Genomic DNA, 19,304 nt, shown 5'->3' with positions numbered 1-19,304 from the left:
GATCGATGTGTGCTGTAGAACTTTGAAGTGTTTATGTAATGGTAATATATGTCAATCTATATCATAAGCACACACGAAATAATGTTGGCTAAATAGGAATCGTAAAGTAAATTAGAATCGTATCTTAATTGTGTTGGGAAAGAAGCAAACTAAACTACTTTTACTTAATGCGATACAAAGAACAAGTTGGCAGCCCCGGCCAACGTGAACTGGAACCAGAATCGGAACTGAAATTCCAATTGGGATGAGACTTCGTGTTTGCGCGTGCTTGCGCGGATTTGATGAATCGGCGCCGGTGGGATTCGTCCGAATTTCGTCCGACCGGTTCGGACCTGTCGATTTTGGTGCAGTTTTTGCACGATGAAAACCTCACGCGGGCTTGGTGAGGTAGAAACGGCGTTCCTTGATGCCGCTTGCGGTTGGACGCTGACAAACTAGGTCCGGGATGACGAACAGTACGGTAGTCCAGGCGTGGAAAGGAGAAAAGATCCACTTCACGCGGGGTGCGCCTTTACAAAAATCCTTTATGTAGATTCAGGCGTGGCGATGATGAAATACGACCCAGGAGTGGGATTTGATGAAATGTTAAATCCAGGCGTAGAGCTGATGCAAATCCTGGGCGTCGTGCTCGCGTGTCACGGATGCAAAAAAAAATGTTACCGCTGTAGCGGCTCCAGCTCCTTGCTGTGCGCAGAGGGAGGGCTCGCAAACTTTTGCAATTCTTGGAAATCGCACGTGGTCGGTGGTTTCTGTGTTCTGGGAAATTCCAGTCAGAAAACGACAATATTTCCGAGAAATTAACTCACCAACAAGAATAGGAACAATAATAGGGGAAAATATGCAAAGATTAGCAGGAAAATCACTCGCGGATGATTGGATGCGATCGAATTAAGTAATTTTTACGGAGCGAACGAACTGGTCACGAGAGACGCTGATATAAAAGAGGCGGAAATCATGGCTTCTAGTGTGAACGTCGTATGCGTGAAATCCCCAAAATCCTTAAGTATGGTATTTTCGGTTGATTAGTGTGAGGATCGGATCCTCGCTAATAGCAGGGCCGCATTTGGGGTGAATGACTTAGCTGTAATGTCTTCGCTAATACTTAGGCAAAAATATACTGACTCTCACAACTTAGGCAAAAATATACTGACTCTCACAGGTGTTTAAAGATGTTAAAAAAATTCTCAATAAATTTCTGAACTATTTTATACAATGTTTTATAGAGGAATGTTATAAAGACTCTATTTCGCTTCAAGAGAAATTTTGTAAAAACCCTTTACAAAATTTTTTCGTGTGCAGCAGTCATAAAACTTAACTCGATTTCGCCCAAGAGAACCAGTAGATACATATATCAATCACTGTTCAAGCCGCCGCTGATGATTTTTTGGTGATTTATCTGTGCCAGCGCGTCTGCAGCATCCGCCAACGTGCGACGCTCGCTTAAGTGCATTTCAATTTGGGGAGTGGAGCGAATCGAGATCGCGACAATGGCGCAAAAATCATACGAATGGGGGACATCGGCTGCCCGGCAGCGCTAGCTTATATAATCGCTTGTCAATTGTCAAAATACCAGCAAGACCCTTATCTAACGCCATAAAGTGCAATTCAGCGAATGATTAACACGAATATGGGCCGCGACAACAAAAACAGCAAGAAGAGGTGAGAGCTCTTCGCTTTGAAACAATTTACAATTTACAAGCCAAAAAGACAAAAAAAACGAAAACTCAAAAGCCAAAGGCGCCAAAGAAGCCACAAGCGAATTGAAGCATTAAAGCGCAAAGCTACGAGCTTGAAGTGGACTGTTTGGGCTTGGCTTTGGAAAATGTTCATGTTCATGGCATTTGTACACCGCACTCTTATGCGTATGTACATCAAGTATACGCGGCGGTGTGCCAAGCTCATTAGGCAGACATTATAACATTTCTCTGCAGCGCTTGTACCGCTGTTTGCAGCCACTAATTTCCATGTCAAACACAGGCAGACAGGCGAAATTTCACTCATAGTCAACAGCGCACCCACAAACAGCGTGCACTTGAAGGCGGTTGAATTTTGATTGAATTTTATTTGCCCGCAAACATTGCATTACTAGCGAACATTACAGTGCGTTGCAGAAGACTAGTGCACCAAAAAAAGTGATGATATGAAACGACCATCGATGTTATGATTGATGTTATTTGGTATTAATTTTGACTTGATATGCGGGCACCTAAATTCAATATGTTCGAAATGTAAGCAACAGGCCAGATCGAATTTCGAATTTGTCTTTCTCTCTTCCACTTATGCGTTATCTCGGTCTATTTCAAATTGAGAGAGTTTGTACCTTTTTAAGTCGCCACAATGCTTCTTCTTTTCTTCTTCGATGTCAAAAAATCTCAGAAAAGATATTTCGGTAAAAAAGTTATGCGTATGCAATAACAGAAGTTTACCATGCGCATATCGATTTGACCGTGTGACCCAGTTTAGCCATTAAGTGGCATTTCCAGCCACTTTTAGGAGTTTTACATTTTTTTTTAAATTAAATTAATTAATTAGTTATCAATTTTTTAGCCAATTGTTCATAACTTTTAGCAATTTGTACCAATTTTTTTCCAAATCTAGACAATTTTTGCTTTGGAAATTCTGGCACCAGAGGTCCGCATATCGATTTGTGTGTATCTTATAGGCTTGGGTAATTAGGTATGCCTATTTTAAATGGTGAGTATACTACTGAAATGATTTTAATTAAATTTTACAGCAAGTGCTTACTAATAAACTGTACAATACAATTACACAAGCTTTAATTTACTACAAATATTAATGGTTTTCAATTCGATCCTAACGCTTGAAGCTTATACTTATGTTTTATACCCATTTTTAATTGAATTTCAAAAACTTTCTAGTGGCATTCATGAATTTATTTTTATTATCGAATGAAAATTAATGCCCAAACTTGGTTATTATATCGCCGGATCAGACTGTATCTCGGGGATCTAGTTCCTTGACCCGCCCTGAACTAACTGCACGCAATTTGATGAATGAGACAGTTCGCAACAATCTGCATGCCACCGCGTAGATCCGTGACTCACCGAGGAACACATTACAATTTGCCAACAATCGGTTGTGACATCGTGAGCGACTACTGACATTTTCGGGCAGCGGCTGCCTGTCTTCGATTTCGTTTCCGGCCAGCACGTAATTGAAATTACATTAAGCCAGAAATTTTGGCAGTGAAATTGCGTTCGATAATCACTTTCATGGGGTTTAATTGTTTCCCTGTGCGAGTCTAGACTGGACTTTCGCTCTCCACTGGCCGCAGTGCTCTGCTCTCGATCAGACTTTCGGACCTACATTAACATGCCAACTGAAGAGACCACTCCAAAACGATATGAAAATGAAAAACTAACCGGGCACACACTCACACACGCCCAATGCGGAAAATTGAAATGCAGTCGGAGTCACTGCAGCGAGTTTTGGGAAAGGAAAGTGAAATTACCATCATCCCCCCCGCGGCCACCACTTTCCCAGTGCCACAACTCAACTCAGCTCGATTCGATTCAATTCGTTTTCGATTTCATTCGGTTTTTGAATCGTTTCTAAGGTTCGCGCTTTTTAATACGCCGCATGCATAATTATTATGTGTACGTTCGGATCTCTTCACTTAGTCCCCATTTGCCGACACCCTGGCCTATAGTTTAGTGAAATTGAAAATCATTTTTGAAAGTGGTAAAATTATTCGCTGCCCGACAAAACACACATTCCGCGCGGCCGTTTAAAGCGAATGTTTTTTTCTGTTTGTCGTAATTTTTCATCGCGATGTTGTTTGTGCTTGGGATATACATATGTGTGTTTTCCATCTGTTTTTGTTTTTTTTGGTCACCGTATTACAAAATGTTAATTGCAGTCGGCAGAGTGAACCAAAATAAGTGCAGTTGAGGAAAGTGAAATGCGGAGAGTGGATGCTCTTCGAATGGCCTGGGAAATAATTGAAAAATGTTGCGGTAGCGGAACCATAAAATATATTGTATTACCCCTTTAAAGAAAAATGTATAAAAACATAAAAAATGTTTATAAACCTTTGTTATTGATATTGGTTTCTCTTTATACTGTACTGCACTAAAAACTAGGAAAAACACCGAACAACATGTAGAAAATTAGCTGATTAGAGCCCCATTGTTCGGGCCAAACTCCTGCTGTTTTCACCCACTGATACACTTCGCCTCCCGTTTTTATCCCCCCATCTTGATCGTCAGCTACATCAACATAAAAACCAACAGCTCGAGCGGCAGATAAATGTTTGGCTAACCCAAATCCACACACAAGGAAGGAAACTAGCGAGTCGCCTCGAGAGGCTCTCCGGCGGCAATCCAGTTTAGATTTCGACCACATTTTGACCAATGCACACCGATGCAGCGGGAGCAGGAAGCGTTTTATGGCCAAAAGCACCGGCCAGCATTTTGGGCATCACCCCGAGGGGCAGGGGCAAAAAGTTGTCTTACTTTCGTGAGCCTAAATGCACTTTTTCTTCTCCCGATGCGTCGACGCATCGACATCCCAGCTCTCTCCTTCGTCAAGTGGAATCACGGGATTGCATAAGTGAAATTTATGTCTTCTTGTCGTGGTGTTGCATCAGCCAGTTTCCATTCGCTCCTCGTAATCGCCTCCTGGCCCCGAAAAGATTCTTCGGCTAATTAAGCCGAATTATGCCAGAAAAACAGACCCAATTAAGTTGATCTATCTATCTATCTATCTCGGTAGTGTTGTGGGAAACATTCGACTCGAATTTTATGCAAATCTCGCTACTCTTTTCCGCATACGTCGTGGAAAATGCGCAAAGAGCGCGGGAAAAGCCATTCATAAGCAGGGCTGAAGGTCGCGATCCGATTTACCTTTGCCATTTGGCATCGCCTTGGGCGTGTGAGCCAGCTAGACAGACACCTGTGAAAAGGTCAACGCTAATTGCTCTTAACCAATTGGATTCCACCAATTGAATTCGATTGATTCTCGAACGACGAAGCAGGTGAAAGTGCTTTGTTCTAGTCGAAATATCAGTCGGCGGAAGTTCGAGGCGGTCGCGGTTGAATGATCGCCAAAAGATGCCGTCACATAACTCAGGCCGCGAGGTGGAAACCTTCCTCGTACGTCATCGGTCCGCACATAACTCACGCCCACCCGGGGGCGGCAGGTGAGACAGGTGGGCAGGCGTTATGACAAGTTGACTGATTGGATTTGCGGCCAAGCTGATGGCTGCTGCTCCTGTCAATGCACTCATGCACTCGCCTGCTCGATTGCCGATGGAAAATTGAAAATTACCCAATGCATAATGGGCAATGGCGGACGCTGGATAATATGCTAATTAACTCAATTTCCACGATCCGTAAACGTCTCACTTGGACAATTGTCTGCTTGGCGGAAACTGTGCGGCTGCCGGCATGAGAATATTTTAATTGCCCGTCAAAGAAGCTGAAAAAGACCTCTTTTTAAGGCCAATTCTTGCCGGCTAAGAAATATTTGGCAACAAAGTTTGGCACACGGAAAGAAAAATGTATTAGCTGGAATTTATACTTGATTTCTGTTCTGACTAAAATATAAAAATATTTATTATAATAAATAAATTGCGTGTTAGAATGATTCACACATTACAAAATGCTCAACACTTTTTTCAAAATTAAGTGCCCTTTGTTTTGTGTGGATTGTAATTTATTAATTAATACAGCCTAATACTAAGTTACATTGTTCCTTCCCTCTGCTAATTATGGCAAATACCCTAACCATATATTTAAGCACATCGCTCCACATTTGGCGCTTTTTAAAATTATAGTTTTTATTAAGTTTGTAACTAATTTGTAACAAAAGCAAACGCGGCAAAGGTCAGGTAGAAAAAATGGTTTCAACGCGTTATAATTGGTAAATATCAATGGGTTTATACGTTTGTTAGCAAACCAACCAAAAATACGAGGAAACGCATAAAAAAAAACGAAAACAAACAATTCAATTAAACTCATAATGGAATTTGTGTAACAACAAAACGACCTTGGCTGCAGAGCAAAGCCTAAAAAGCCAATTAAAAGCTAGATGCACGGCTCGAAAGCCACATGGCACTGAGTCAGAATTATGGAATTGTTGTTATGTCTTCGGATATATATAGTAGATATATACCAGCGAGGGGTGTAACACGATTCATGAGACCCACACAGTCGGATCGATTTTCCCAGCAGAAAAAACTTGTCGCCAACAAAGATTGCAAAACTGGAACAGCATCGCCGCAACTAATGCTAAAACATGTTAACATTTATGGCCGACTTGATTTGCATTTAGTGCATTCTTGTGGACACTCCCCCCTTCCCTCCCCCCTCGTAATGTTACATCCCCATCGCCTCCACTGTTAAATTCAATTAACCACAACAAATCATTTGAGGATCTTTTCAGCTAGGAGCTTAGACCGCTGCTGTTGGCCAAGTCTTTTGTTGGCCCAAAAGCTGTAAAAAGCCGCTTTAGTTGCGCCAAAGTCGAAGTCGACTGCGACTGCGACGTCTCTGCCAACGGCGACTGCTCTGCCGACTGCGACGTCGAGGCACTTGGATGAAAACCACGAGCGAACCACTCTTACTTACTTTGGCCCGCGACGCTTTTCATTTCTTCAGTCTGTTAACGGCACGCCAACGATGCAGACGCGTCTAGAAACCAGCTCCGGCTAACTGTTAATGCAAGCTAAATAGCAACTTGGTCTGTAACTGTAACACTCATACGTATCGAGTATACGCACAGTGGTACCAGCTGAAAGTGCGTGAGCTACCTGCCGTTTCAAGTGTAAAAATTCGAATTCGAGTGCAATTCAAGAAATCAAAAAAAAAAAAAAATAATAATAAATAAAAAAAATAAAAGTAAAACGCTTGGATTGTTGCTAATTTGGCGAGTTTGGCAAATTAAGGTCTTAATTGAATTAAGCCAAGTGAAAGAGAAACATCGGCGGCTGTCCAGGAAGAAGAAGAAGAAGCAGCAGGGGAGAGCGGTAAGTGTTGGATGTATTTTTTTTTTTGCCAAAAAAGGCGAATAGAAATTTTAGCTCTCCACTCAACACTAACCACACACTCAACGCATTTGGCTGTCTTGGCAATTTTGCTGTTTATTTTTTCATGCTCTAATTATTTGGAAATTTCATTTTGTTTTTGCCCACCGACACTCGTTAACTGGCATGCAATTTGTTTGCCCAAAGACTTACGGTCCATCCATCTAGCCATCCGTCTAACCAAACGGCCGTCCATCCTCTAGAGAGTCAAGTTGAGTCAAGCTTTATGGGCAGACTTCCTCATTAAAAGATAAGGTGGCCACTAGCCAGACCCCTGACCAAAGAAAAGAAACTGGTCCATCGGTGTATTCTTTGGGTTCGTTTGGGTTTTCCATCCACAACTCCATCTCCACTTCATTAACCCAATTTTCACCTGGAGAAACTTTTGGTTTCGGACAAGAAAAATCTTGTTTATCGGGCCAATTTACATAAACCGACATTTCTCTTCCCTAATCTGCGATCTGGCCTCTGATCTTAACGGAACTAATGTGCGCACTTATTCGTTTGTTTGTCATTTTAACATGAGGGCAAGCAGAAAAGGGAAAAAATAAATTACGACTTATTCACGACTTCTTTTTTTTGTTTGTGATTTTTATTTATTTTTATGCGAGCATATAGTTTTTTTTTTTTTATGCGAGCGGACAGCGTTTTCGAAATTAAATACTTTCTAATTACAATAAACGCAGGCGATGGCCGCCGGCCGGCCAATTGCCTGTCCCACGTCCAGCAAAGTCCACATCGTAGCCTTTGGCAGCGGACTGAAATCACGTAGCCGCCGCATCGGCCAATGCCAGCCAACATAAAGGAGGTGGACTGCGGGGGAGGGGAGGGGAAGACACAAAACTCGCGAAAGTGTCAAGAAAATATAATACCGCTCAGACTCACTTTTTCTTTATTGTCATGTCTTAATGTGGCGCCTGATGTGTTTATTTGCCACTGCCTCCTCAATACCCAAACCCCCCCGATGAAAGTGAAACGTGCGAATGACTTTGCGTAGCTGCAGAAGCTTCCATCGCTCAGCACGTGCCCAGCGATCCTAGCCGTGTGGTCTTCGTCTTTCGCGGCTTTCAATTACTCAACCGCAAAATGTTCAATTTGTCAAGCGTTGAGCCCCGGGATTACGACTTTCTCAGCGGGCCAAACAAAAGACTTAAGACCCGAACTTGGCTCATTAGCTGGCTTTGTTCGCCGGAATGTGTTGCAGAACCTAATGGTCACCGCGTTTTTTCGCTTTTGGTGCCTCACGGACTTTAATTAGTTGTTAAATTAAGAAATTAATAATGCTAGGTCAGTTATCTGCTATATGTTAGGTTCGGTAACACGATAATTTGCTAAAATTAAAAATAAATGAGCAATTATCCAAATGTCTTTGGTTACACAATGGAAAAATTGAATAATATAAAATCATTTAATGAGCATATTCTGATATTTATGAGACATGTCCTACTATACTGTGTTAGCAGGATTTTACTGTGGATACTAAAATACAACTTACAAATAAAATCCATTTTTTATTAACTTTTTTTAACTGTCAAAAATAATTGAGTGCAAAATTCAAGATCATTGTAAATCAGACTAGTAAAAAATAAAATTTAATGTGAATTAAATGCCCATATATTTCCTTATTTTTATTTAAAAAAATAAAATCTATTTGATGCTATTTGATACGAAAATAACAAAAGTATAAAATGTAAATTTACATATAAAATTTTATAAAACGTAGTAAAAGTCAGGAATTGTTAATACTTATAAGATATAATCTTATGAATTCCCCATAAAATGTACCACACAAAATTAGTCGTCTAATGAATTAAGCATTTTTCACCTTCGTTTTGAAAGATTAATATCGATTATGCTCAGCGGTCTTTCAAAACAATAATTATCCAGCACTTGTGACACGCACTGAATTCTAAGTGTGAGTAATTGCCTTGCATTCAGCAATATCAGATTTAAAGTGCATTGAAGCCAATGCAAAAAAATCAATTCAAATGGCTTCCAGGCCGGGCATTTATTGGTGGTCCACTGGAGCCGAATCGTGATTTGCAGTTGCATGAGAGGCACCCCCTCATCGGCACCCCTCGAAAACCCACACAGTTGATTAGTCAGCAGCCGGCTGCTAAAACAAGGCAACCATTTGGGGCTTTTTGCTCCGTTTTGTCTCTGTGTTTTCCTTCTAGACCCCGCCGACAAGTTGAAGTGTCTTGGCCTACTGAATTTTTTCTCACACTCCGTGTCTTGGTCACGGATGTGGATTGATTGCTAATGTTCATCTGGGCACATACTGTACTGGCATATACTGGTATATATCTGCGGCAGGCGGTTTATGTGGATACCCTCGCGCGTTGCACAAGTCCAAGTCTGGGCCAGAATGAGCCCCACACTCGAGTCTCGAGACCTGGCCAACAAGTACTTGTGGCTGGCTGAATGTTTTCCGAGCCACTCTTGCTTTCTTCAGCTGCTCCAGTTGGCTGCTGCCGCTTTGTGTTGTCAGCGCTTGCTTTATGGCTTTTCATATGTATATATATTTAGGTTTATACTATAGAGGAGGCAGCTCCAGTATTGCTCTGTTGCAATTGTCACATTGTTTTGGGCCAGTTATCTGCGGCTCAGTGGCGACGAGGACTGTGGCAAGAGTTTTGTAATTAGCTTGGCCCATCATTTGCGCAATTCGATTTGCGATAAGCCATTTAAGGCGGTGAATACCGCTCGTCAAACGGCCCAACGTATCCGGTTATCCGGTTTTATTATTGTGGATTGCGCAACCTCCGCTCCCCCGCATGCCAAATGATCGGGGAGAAAGACTTTCGCTTTCAAATGCTCGGGCATAAATTCTTGGGATTACGCAAGCCAAATGCCAGCGGCATGTTTTGGTTTGCTGAGCAGGTGCCACCAATAGGCGAGCCACCTCCACGATCATCAGCCATCAGCCAACCACTTACCTCATTTGGAAAGCAGCGAGAAATGAAAGTTTTTGTTTTTTTCTGCGTTGCGTGAAATTTACATTTCGTTTAATAATTTCAAACATTTCTTCGGCTTCGGGGTCGCTGTGGCATAAAATTTGAGGAATTAGTCGAACAAGAAATCAGTGCTTTTCCTACCGTTTTTCCTTCTGGCATTCGGTATTGGGGCTCTTTCCGGCAGGCCTGGCTAGCAACGCCCCCTGAATGGCAGCCATCAGACGGAAAAGTGCATTTCATTGTCGCTTTCGTTACGTTTTTGTTTTGTATTTTCTGTTTGGCGACGAGTTCATTGGCTCTGGATAATTTATGCGTTTGTAGTCACAATATATATGAATAAGGTGGCCATCAATCCCGGGCCCTGTCGTTAGCCAGTCACGCTAATTGGCCGTAACTCTAACTGAAAGATCTCCGATGTAGGATTTCGGATTTCAGCACCAGATCACCGATACAATCAGTCAATATTTAATGTGAGAATTGTGCAAGTTTCTGTGCGGACAGTGTGTGTCACGCTTTGGCATAGTTTCGATTGGTTTGCCAATAGTGAGTCACTTGGGTCACGCACATTCTTGGCTTTGCTGCGCTCTAATAACCCAGCTGCAGATCCGCAGGCGTTTCCAAAAAAGTAGGAAAAAATACAAAAAATACGAAAAATACCCCAGGTGAACGGAGAGTAGGTGTGTTTCTTGCGTGGCCAGCTAAGCGTGGCCGCTGCAGCCTCTAGATGAAATTAAAGTTATAGAGCTCTAGAAACCGAGATACATCTGTATTACCACATCCAAAAGTCTCACTCTTGTAATCCCCATCATTTGCATCCCTTTTAATTACTCGCCAACTAATGCCACATTGTTTGGATTTGCTTTTCGCCTTGCAGTTACCTCGACGATCTTCGGGCCAAGTTAGTTAGCTGTCGACTGCTGCCGCTGTTTATGGTAAGTGTAAATGTATAACGTACAATGGAAATGGAGTGACCTTGTCGGATTTGTGGGTGTGGTGCGTGTGCCGGGGTGTGGACACAGGTAATCCAATTAAATCACACCCAAATGATCAGCAAAGCGATGAAACAATGTCAATGCCAGAAGGCGAACTGTAATCCCTTCATGGATTCAAGACTATGTAGATCTATAAGCGGCTTAGCTCTTAGCCTGTTTACATCCGGCTTTGTGGCTTTGGTTTATGGTATTTCGTATTTCGTATCCTATCTTCCAATTAATTCGAAAGACTCTTAAAGACACGCCCCCGCCAGCGAGGAAAGTCCGCTTCGATATCTCGAGATGTGTGTGTGTGCCCCGAAATGAAAGGGAAACTTCGAGTTCCGAGGGCATTGTCACATTTCACTTTCGATGATCGACGGAGTTTTCAAGTGCAGTACGCCTCTCTGAAAAAATTAAAAGGAAAAAGACAACAACAAGCCCACTGAGGTGTGACGTTGTTTGCTTTGTTGAACCTTTTGATAACTGGTTTTTGGTTTCTCGGAGCCAGCGGAGTGGTCCGAAATATTGACCGCAAGTGAGTCTAATTTCTATCATTTTCCCGCCATCCCCTCTTAACATTTAATAGCACACTGAACGGGCTGGCCGCCGAATGAACTTTCTTCTTTCACTGTGCCACCTGTAGACTGTAGACAGTGCTCTCCCGACTTGCTGCACCGCTGCAAGTTCCGTTTTTCGCTGTTACGATATTTCGCATTATTTTACTGTTTTCGTTTTTTTCGGTTTTTGCGGACTCTGGCGGACTTTTGCTTTCGTTTAACCCATTTAATGCGGCATCCGTTCGTTGGGGGGCATATGTGCAATTAATTCAGTGGAAAAGTGAAAACGAAAGTGCTCGTCGATCTGCAGTTGTGTGCTCACTTGGCCAGTGGTCGATGGTCAGTGGTCAGTGGTCAGTTATCAGGTTTGGTCAGTTGCCAGCCTCACTTTCGTTTTCGCATATTCATATGGCGAATCTTCTGGCCGTCTCTTTACTTAACTTGGAAGGCCTAATGATTACGCCGGCCGATGATGACGCAATTAGCATCTCTCCGCAGACGTATGCAAAACGGTTTTGCAATGAGGAAATCTGTCGCCGATCATTGATCGCGGTTCATGGATCATGGCTACCCAATGGCGCATTACCAGAGCCACGCCAAAAACCGCTGCCATTTCGCCTTAAGTATTGCAATTTCTCGCATTGGCCAAATGAAAACAACAAACAAGCGCACAATTATGGCCACTTGGCTGGAGCGGTTATGGCCACAGTCCGCTAGCCGACCAGTTGCACCGACAGTTACACTTGCCACACCAGCAAACCAATCCAGATGCCGCCGCCAAGACCAAGACCCCTGCAATTATCTCTTGATTTACGACCCAGCCAGTCAGTTAGCTAGCCAGCGAAACGAGGAGAAACCTTTCACTTGAACCCCGCAGTCACAAGCGATCGTGAAAAATGTAAATCGCCCAGAATCGACTATACAATCCAGCTGCATCCAACGCCCAGCGACCTTGGTTGGGCAATCAAATGGGTTCAGATGCAGTATGGGAAAAGGTCTCATTGCAAATTCAATGGTGGAACTAGGCAGAATTTGCATTTGGATCTGTATAATTACAAGGGACAATTAGTTACCAGTTCTGGGGGTTTTTTGTGTTCCGGTTTCGGGCTTTTGGCATTTTCGGCATTCAACCCACTATTTTTGACCTTTAATCGAAGTTTTGCGATCGGCCTGAAAACAACCTGCAATTCATTAATGTTTTCTGTATTTGCATTGTGAAATCTCGATAATTGTGGGTTGAAATGACCCAAAATGTAGTAGTTTTTCAGCAGAATTACTTCTTTATAAATTGGTGTAAATTCAGAAGATCAATAGGTGACTTCTTGTTCATGTTGTATATAATAAACTGGCATTTGGGAATGTCAAGCTTTGCGTGCAAAAAATAATTAACCAAACTGTATAGGATTTTTATGGGATTTGGCTACTGTTAAAAAGAAGTTTAGGTTGGTATAGTCGACTTAAAAGTTAGGATTTAATATAATACTTAATAAATATACGATTTTGTCTTAATTTCATTATTTAATTTAATTTATTCCGATGCGACAATTAATAAAATCTAATACAAAATTAAATAAGAGGACTACAAAAAATTAACAAAAGAAAAGAAAAGAAAAAAATAGTTACATTTAACATAAAATAATTAAAATTGAACAAAAAGAGTACAATAGTAATAATATTATTTATTTAATTTATTTCTATATTTCCTTCCAGGCACTTAAGCTATGAAGCAAGGCATGCAACTCACCGCCGCCTGGCTGTGCTTATTGGCCACGGCTAGTCTGGCTCAGAACCAAGAGTCCTCCGCCAAGTGGTCCAGGCAACTGGAGAATGTGGCCACCTCGGAAACGGATTCCCTCGACTGGATTCCCCTGGCACAGCCCCTCGATGGAAGCAAGGATCGCTCGGGCAATGGACGCGTGCTGACCTACTCCCAGACCTTTCCGCCCAGTGCTCGGTTCGGCGATCTGACCAAGACGGGCTCCCAGTTCGACTACCCCTTTCAGTTCCAGCGGTATCCCAATGGAGCGGGTCAGGCGCTGCCTCTTCGCCAGGCGCCACCACCACCTCCATCCACGCTGAAGGCCTCAGGAGTTGGTCAGGAGCCCACCTCGCAGTCGTTCTTCAAGTTCGAGATGCCCTTCCATGGCAACAACGAGGGACAGGCTCAGGCGCCGCCCACCCTCCAAACGGGCTACCAGATTCAGCACACCTTCGGTGCTGGAGCTCCAGGATTCCCGGCTCCCTCCTCGCTCTTCAGTCCCCCATCTCTCTTCGGACAACAGGGACAGGGACAAGCCTTCGGCGCAGACTTCCATTCGCTGGGCTCCCAGAAGCCTTTGGCACAGGCTCTGAATAAGCCACTTCATCAGCAGAACTACGTGCAGGATATTCTGCCTCCCAAGACCCTAGGAAAGCCTCTACCCACCCAGGCCTCCCTGCACAGTGTGACGCCACAGGTCTTTCCCGTGGATCCCGAAGCCGATACCCTCTTTGGTTCGAACAAGCCAGCTCCCTCGTCGGCTCCATCTTCCTCCCGCGATCAGGATGTCCAGTTGCTGTATGTGCCCTACGATACCCTGTACAACCAGCAGCGCCAGCAATCCGGATCGAGTGCCAACTTTGAGGTGAACAAGTTCAATGTGAATCCCGGTCTGCCTGCTGTGAATCCCTACCAGATCAACCAGTTCTACACCCAGGATCCCAGTGGAGGCAGTGATTACTTCAGCTCGGGGACCACTTCGAGGCCCAGTACCACCACCAGTCAGCCGCAGAGCATCTTCCAGAGCTTCGGACAGCCGCAGCTTCAGTCACAGACGCAGTTCACCACAGCGAAGCCCAAGCCGAAGGCCCATCAGCCTCCGCTGGCCATGTTCCTGCTGCGATCCAGCTCCCGTCCCTCGCAATCGGATGTCGTCACCGCCCTGAGGAGTGCCCACAGCATCTCGGTCATCGACTCGCCCACTAAGCAGACACCGGAGATCTTTGTGGGACCAGCTGGCATGCCCATTCCCGAGGGCTATGTCAAGTTCGATCTGCCATATCTGTCGCAGCTCACCTCCAATCGCGACTTGAGTGACGTTTCCTTCTTCGTGGCTCCCTTGAGCTACCGTACTCCAAATGGCTTCAACAAGATCCTGCTGCCAGAGCCCCATGTGGGTTCCATCGTGGTCAACAGGGCCAAGGATATCGGTTCCAGCCAGCAGCAGCGACCCCAACGACCCTATGCCGCCGTCAGCAGCACCCGCAATCCGTTCGAGACCACCACTCAGTCACAGATCCCGGCCCAAGGTCAGGTTCCCGAGCGGGGCAACAAGTTCAGCTACTACTACGTGCAGGATGGCATCCAGGAGGTGAGCTCCCCGAAGATTCCCGCCAAGCAGGAGCGACACAAGAAGAAGCGGCCGCAGAACGTTCAGGTGCAACAACAGCAGTCGATCTACCGACCATCGCCGACCAAGGCCCAGACTCAAAACCCCTTCGATACTCTCAACCAGATCGGCGGCGATGACTTCTTCAAGACCCTGGGTAGCAAACCCACTACCAGCTCCACTTCGAGCACATCTACGACGACCACAACGTCCACCACTTCGACGACGGCTGCTCCGCAATCCCTGTTCACCTACAGCACGCGACCACAGATCGAGTTCCCCGGCTCCAGTGGCCAGTTGTATCCGCAGTACGTGCAGGAACCGGTGCAGGAGCCACTTCCCCGGTTGACCACCCGACCGCCCACTGCCTCCACGGCTGAGGAGGAGCACCGCATGAAGCAGTACTTCCGTCAGCAGGATGCCTTCCGCCAGCGACCTCACACCACCAACCCTCCGTTCGAATATACCCCTAGTTCCGCGGACTACGAGGCTCCCCTGCCCACCACCACCACCACCCAGAGGATCAAGACGAAGCACCGGGTCAATCTGTATACTCCCGCTGCCGTTCCGGTGACCACTTCGGATGTGGGCTACAACAGTGTCGATCAGCAGGCGCCACTGAACCATCGGCCCAGCTATAACCAGGTTCAGAACGAGATTCTGGACAACAGCAATGTGGAGTACGAGCCAAATCCCTACCACGTGCCCTCGGAGCTGCCTGCCCTGACTCCGGATATTCCCGGACTGGTTAACAATCTGCAGGAGAAGGACAAGCTGCAGCCACCGGTACCCACCACTCCATTGGCCGAACCGGAACCGGAAACGCGACCCACCAGGCGACCTGTGCTGCGCACCCGCAAGCCGGCAGTTACCAAGGTGACCTCCTCCGTTTCCTACTCGGAATCGGAGTCCAATGGCAAGCTGCCCACTCACCGCATCCGAAGGCCATACAGCAGTCGAGGAACCACTGCGCCAGATGCCTCCACCGGCAGCGGAGATGGTGCCGAGGAGTCGGCAGTGACCCCCACTCGTCGTCCGACCAGTGCCCGGAATCCCCTCATCCGCAACCCCAATCGCATCCGCTACAGGCCGACCACCGAGGAGCGTCAGACGCTGAAGACCAAGCCGCGGAAGGGTTCGAAGAACGGCAAGCCGCACGAGGATCAGGACATTGACTACCAGAGGGATGTGCTCAAGCAGAACTACCCGGTGTTCAAGGCTCCGTCTAGGCGACCCACCAGCCCCACTGCCATTCCCAGCTCCTACGATGTACAGGGCACCACCGAAGGACCCGCCTCCGAGTCTCAGCAGGTGTACACGGTGACTCCCAGCAACAGCATCGATGGCGGCAGCGAGCAGAGCGGCTTCCCCGGCAATCTCCTCGAGTCCATGCAGATTGCCCAGCACTACCAGGAGTTCTCCAAGGACAACTACGGTCCCGGCTACTTCCCCAACCAGGAGGATCTCAGTCCCACGGAGGCCATCGTGCGCAACGAGGTGAGCCCCATCTACACGACACTGGCCACCACAACGCCCTCGACCACCACGACCACGACCACAACCACCACTGAGGCTCCATTGACCACGACTACCACAACACGTCGCTCGCCCTTCGTGAGAAGGAACTACCCGAGACTGCGCACAACCACGACGACAGAGGCACCAGTGACCTCCACCACACCCTCGGAGGATAGGCCATCGGTAAGAAATTTGATCAGGGTCACTAGCCGATCTAGCCATTTCCGTCAGTCCGTTTCTTCGTCGGAAAATGCAGTTTTATTGTGTTTATGAAAACCTATCAAATTGTAGAAGAAAATTTTCAAATCGGACCATTCGTTAAAAAGTTATGCGCGACCAAAGTTTGAAATCTTCATCTTCCTCGCACTCCCTTGAGCTGAGTGACGGGTTTCTATATAAATTACTACTCAAACATATTTAATATTTCTTTAGATCCGCGCTCGACTGCCACCCCGTCGAGTGGTGAAGGTGCGTCAGCGACAGCGTCGTCCATCGCATCCCGCCTCCTCTTCAACAGTGGCGCCCGAAGAGGAATCCGAGCCCATCACCCAGAAGCCAAATCTGCGCAAGTTGAGCCGCTACAACAACCAGGAGCCCAAGGAAAAGGAGGCCACAGTGGTTAGTTCATTATTTAGAAAATTGTAATAGCTCTACTAACATTAGTTACCCCTCCAGTCACCCATCACCCAGCGTCGTCGGTACAAGCAACCCTTCCAGCTGGAGGGACAGGAATCCCAATGGTCGCCATCCTCGGAAACAGCCAACAGCAATGCCAACTCGAACAGCTTCAAGCCGCTGAGTCCCAAGTACAAAACCGAGACGCACAACTTCGAGAGCGAACCGGAGATTGTGACCGCCGGGCCAACCAATCAGCCGGAAACCTACGAGATCAATGTGGCTGCCGATCTGGGGGGTTCGACGGTTCAGCGCACCACCATCATGGCACCCAATCTGAAGTAAGAACTTTGATTTCTGATTTCTGTGTAAATTAACCTACTACTTTTTTTTTTTCTTGAGCATATCGAAACAATTTTTTTTTTTATTTATTTAGTTCTTCTTCCTAACGCTACATATGTAATACTTATAATTTAATTCGCTAGTCACGCAGGACCAGTTAATTTTGTGTCTATAATTTTAACCAGGGACCGTAATCATTATGATTTTTATTTTAAAACTCACACAATAATCATTATTAAAAAAAAAAAAAAATATAACTCAAAAATAATCATTACTTTTGAGTTTTAAAATGAAATTTAAAATATTTTTATTTTTTTCGAAAAAAATAAAAATTAACAATAATCATTATTTTTGAGTTTTATTTTTTCCGATCAAAAATAATGATTATTTTTTATTTTTATTTTAAAACTCAAAAATAATGATTTTTCCTTTTTTGCGTATGTTGATCCTAAGTTCCTTATATTTTGGTTCAAAAAATAATTCAATAATCATTATTTACGGTCCCTGATTTTAACCTAACTCTAATTTACAAATTTTATTATACTTTTATTAAATCTAAAGCTAGAGGCGCTATGTTTATTTTACGTCATGTTAGCTTCTTGGAAATGAGAAATTAACTTTGCCCTAAACTACGTTGCACTACTGATATTTTGTATACCTTTTCTTCTAGGCCAGAGAAATCCTTTGCCGAGTTGTTGGAGGAGGTGATGGGCAAGGCCCCGGAGGCCGCCACCACCGAGTCCACCAGCAGTACCATCAGTCGCCTAAGCAGACGCGGCAAGTGGCAGAAGAAGAATCGTTTATCCGGCAGCTCGGATAACGCCGAGAACTTCGAAACGGCCGAGTCCCAGAATCTGGGACCTCAGCTCTACAATGCCCTTCAAGCAGCCAGCGAAAAGGAGGAGCTGCCCAAGACCACCACTCCCCTGACTCCCTCCACCGAGGCCCAGACAGAAACTTCGGTGGTGACCACCACAGTGCCCGCTCCCACGACGCCCGAGGAGTACGAGGTAACCACCGCCCAGGGCGTCGAGGAGGCCACCATCACCTCCACCCTGCCCGCGAGCGAGGAGAGCGCCACGCGGCGCATGGACACGGCGGCGGATGTGGACGACCTGGAGGTGCAGCCGAGCATCTTCTCGGAGGTGAAGAAACAGCTGCACGATCTTTTTGCCATCGAGGAGAGCGAGGACGAGGCAGTGACCGCCGCCCTGGCTGCCGTGGGCAAGCGTCGCCAGGAGTACACGAGTATCCGACGCACCAGTCCGGGTACGCAATTGGAGAAAACCACTTTGGCGCCCGCGGATGAGGCCACCACCACCACGGAAGCCACCGTGGCGGAGAGCAAAAAGGACAGCTTCCACAAGGATCTGATGGAGCACGTGGTGTACGCCACTTCCACTTCGACCAAAGTCACCTCCGAGACGGAGATCTGCTACCGCGGACGCTGCATCCGCTCCGAGGATCTGCCCGCCAACCACAAACTGCACTGAGCACACTCCTCCGGCAGCGGAAGGTGAAGAGATTCATCATGTAAATAGGGGCAGAGGGGATACGGATGGGGTTCAGGGGTCCAGGACGATGGCCCAACATACAAAACCGTATCCACTTGTAATTACCTAGCTTTAACTACAAATATGTTAAGGATAAGCAGATGGAAAAAACAAGATTTCCAGGAATTTTTTTAAAAAGGATTTCATGTAAGATAAGAAGTAATCTACTCCGTAAGAACGTTATACGAAATTTCTATAAAGAGAACTTCCTTTCTTAAATTCTTGATGCTTCCATTTAGAACAATTAGTTGATAGATCTTAGTGTTAGCATTACGTCAGGATACCACATAGCCAGCATATAAGTCTTGTACCATATGTACATCGTTGTGTACTAACATTACGAATGCAGATACAAATATCAATAAAACCGAAACG

The 19,304-nt window shown here is 45.5% G+C and overlaps 1 protein-coding gene across 1 annotated transcript; it reads left to right on the top strand.

The window, feature by feature from the left end:
• Positions 1 to 6,610: 6,610 nt before the first annotated feature.
• LOC108069038 (mucin-2) lies at positions 6,611 to 19,283 on the top strand. The gene is made up of 6 exons (XM_017158966.3): positions 6,611 to 6,988; positions 10,877 to 10,934; positions 13,244 to 16,602; positions 16,852 to 17,037; positions 17,095 to 17,375; positions 18,047 to 19,283. Exons 3-6 carry the CDS (start codon positions 13,255 to 13,257, stop codon positions 18,867 to 18,869), a joined length of 4,638 nt encoding a protein of 1,545 aa, XP_017014455.3. The 5' UTR covers positions 6,611 to 6,988; positions 10,877 to 10,934; positions 13,244 to 13,254; the 3' UTR covers positions 18,870 to 19,283.
• Positions 19,284 to 19,304: the final 21 nt, after the last annotated feature.

Source organism: Drosophila takahashii, chromosome 2R, assembly GCF_030179915.1.
Source record: "Drosophila takahashii strain IR98-3 E-12201 chromosome 2R, DtakHiC1v2, whole genome shotgun sequence".
Lineage (NCBI taxonomy): Eukaryota > Metazoa > Arthropoda > Insecta > Diptera > Drosophilidae > Drosophila > Drosophila takahashii.
This window is presented reverse-complemented; position numbering and strand designations above follow the sequence as displayed.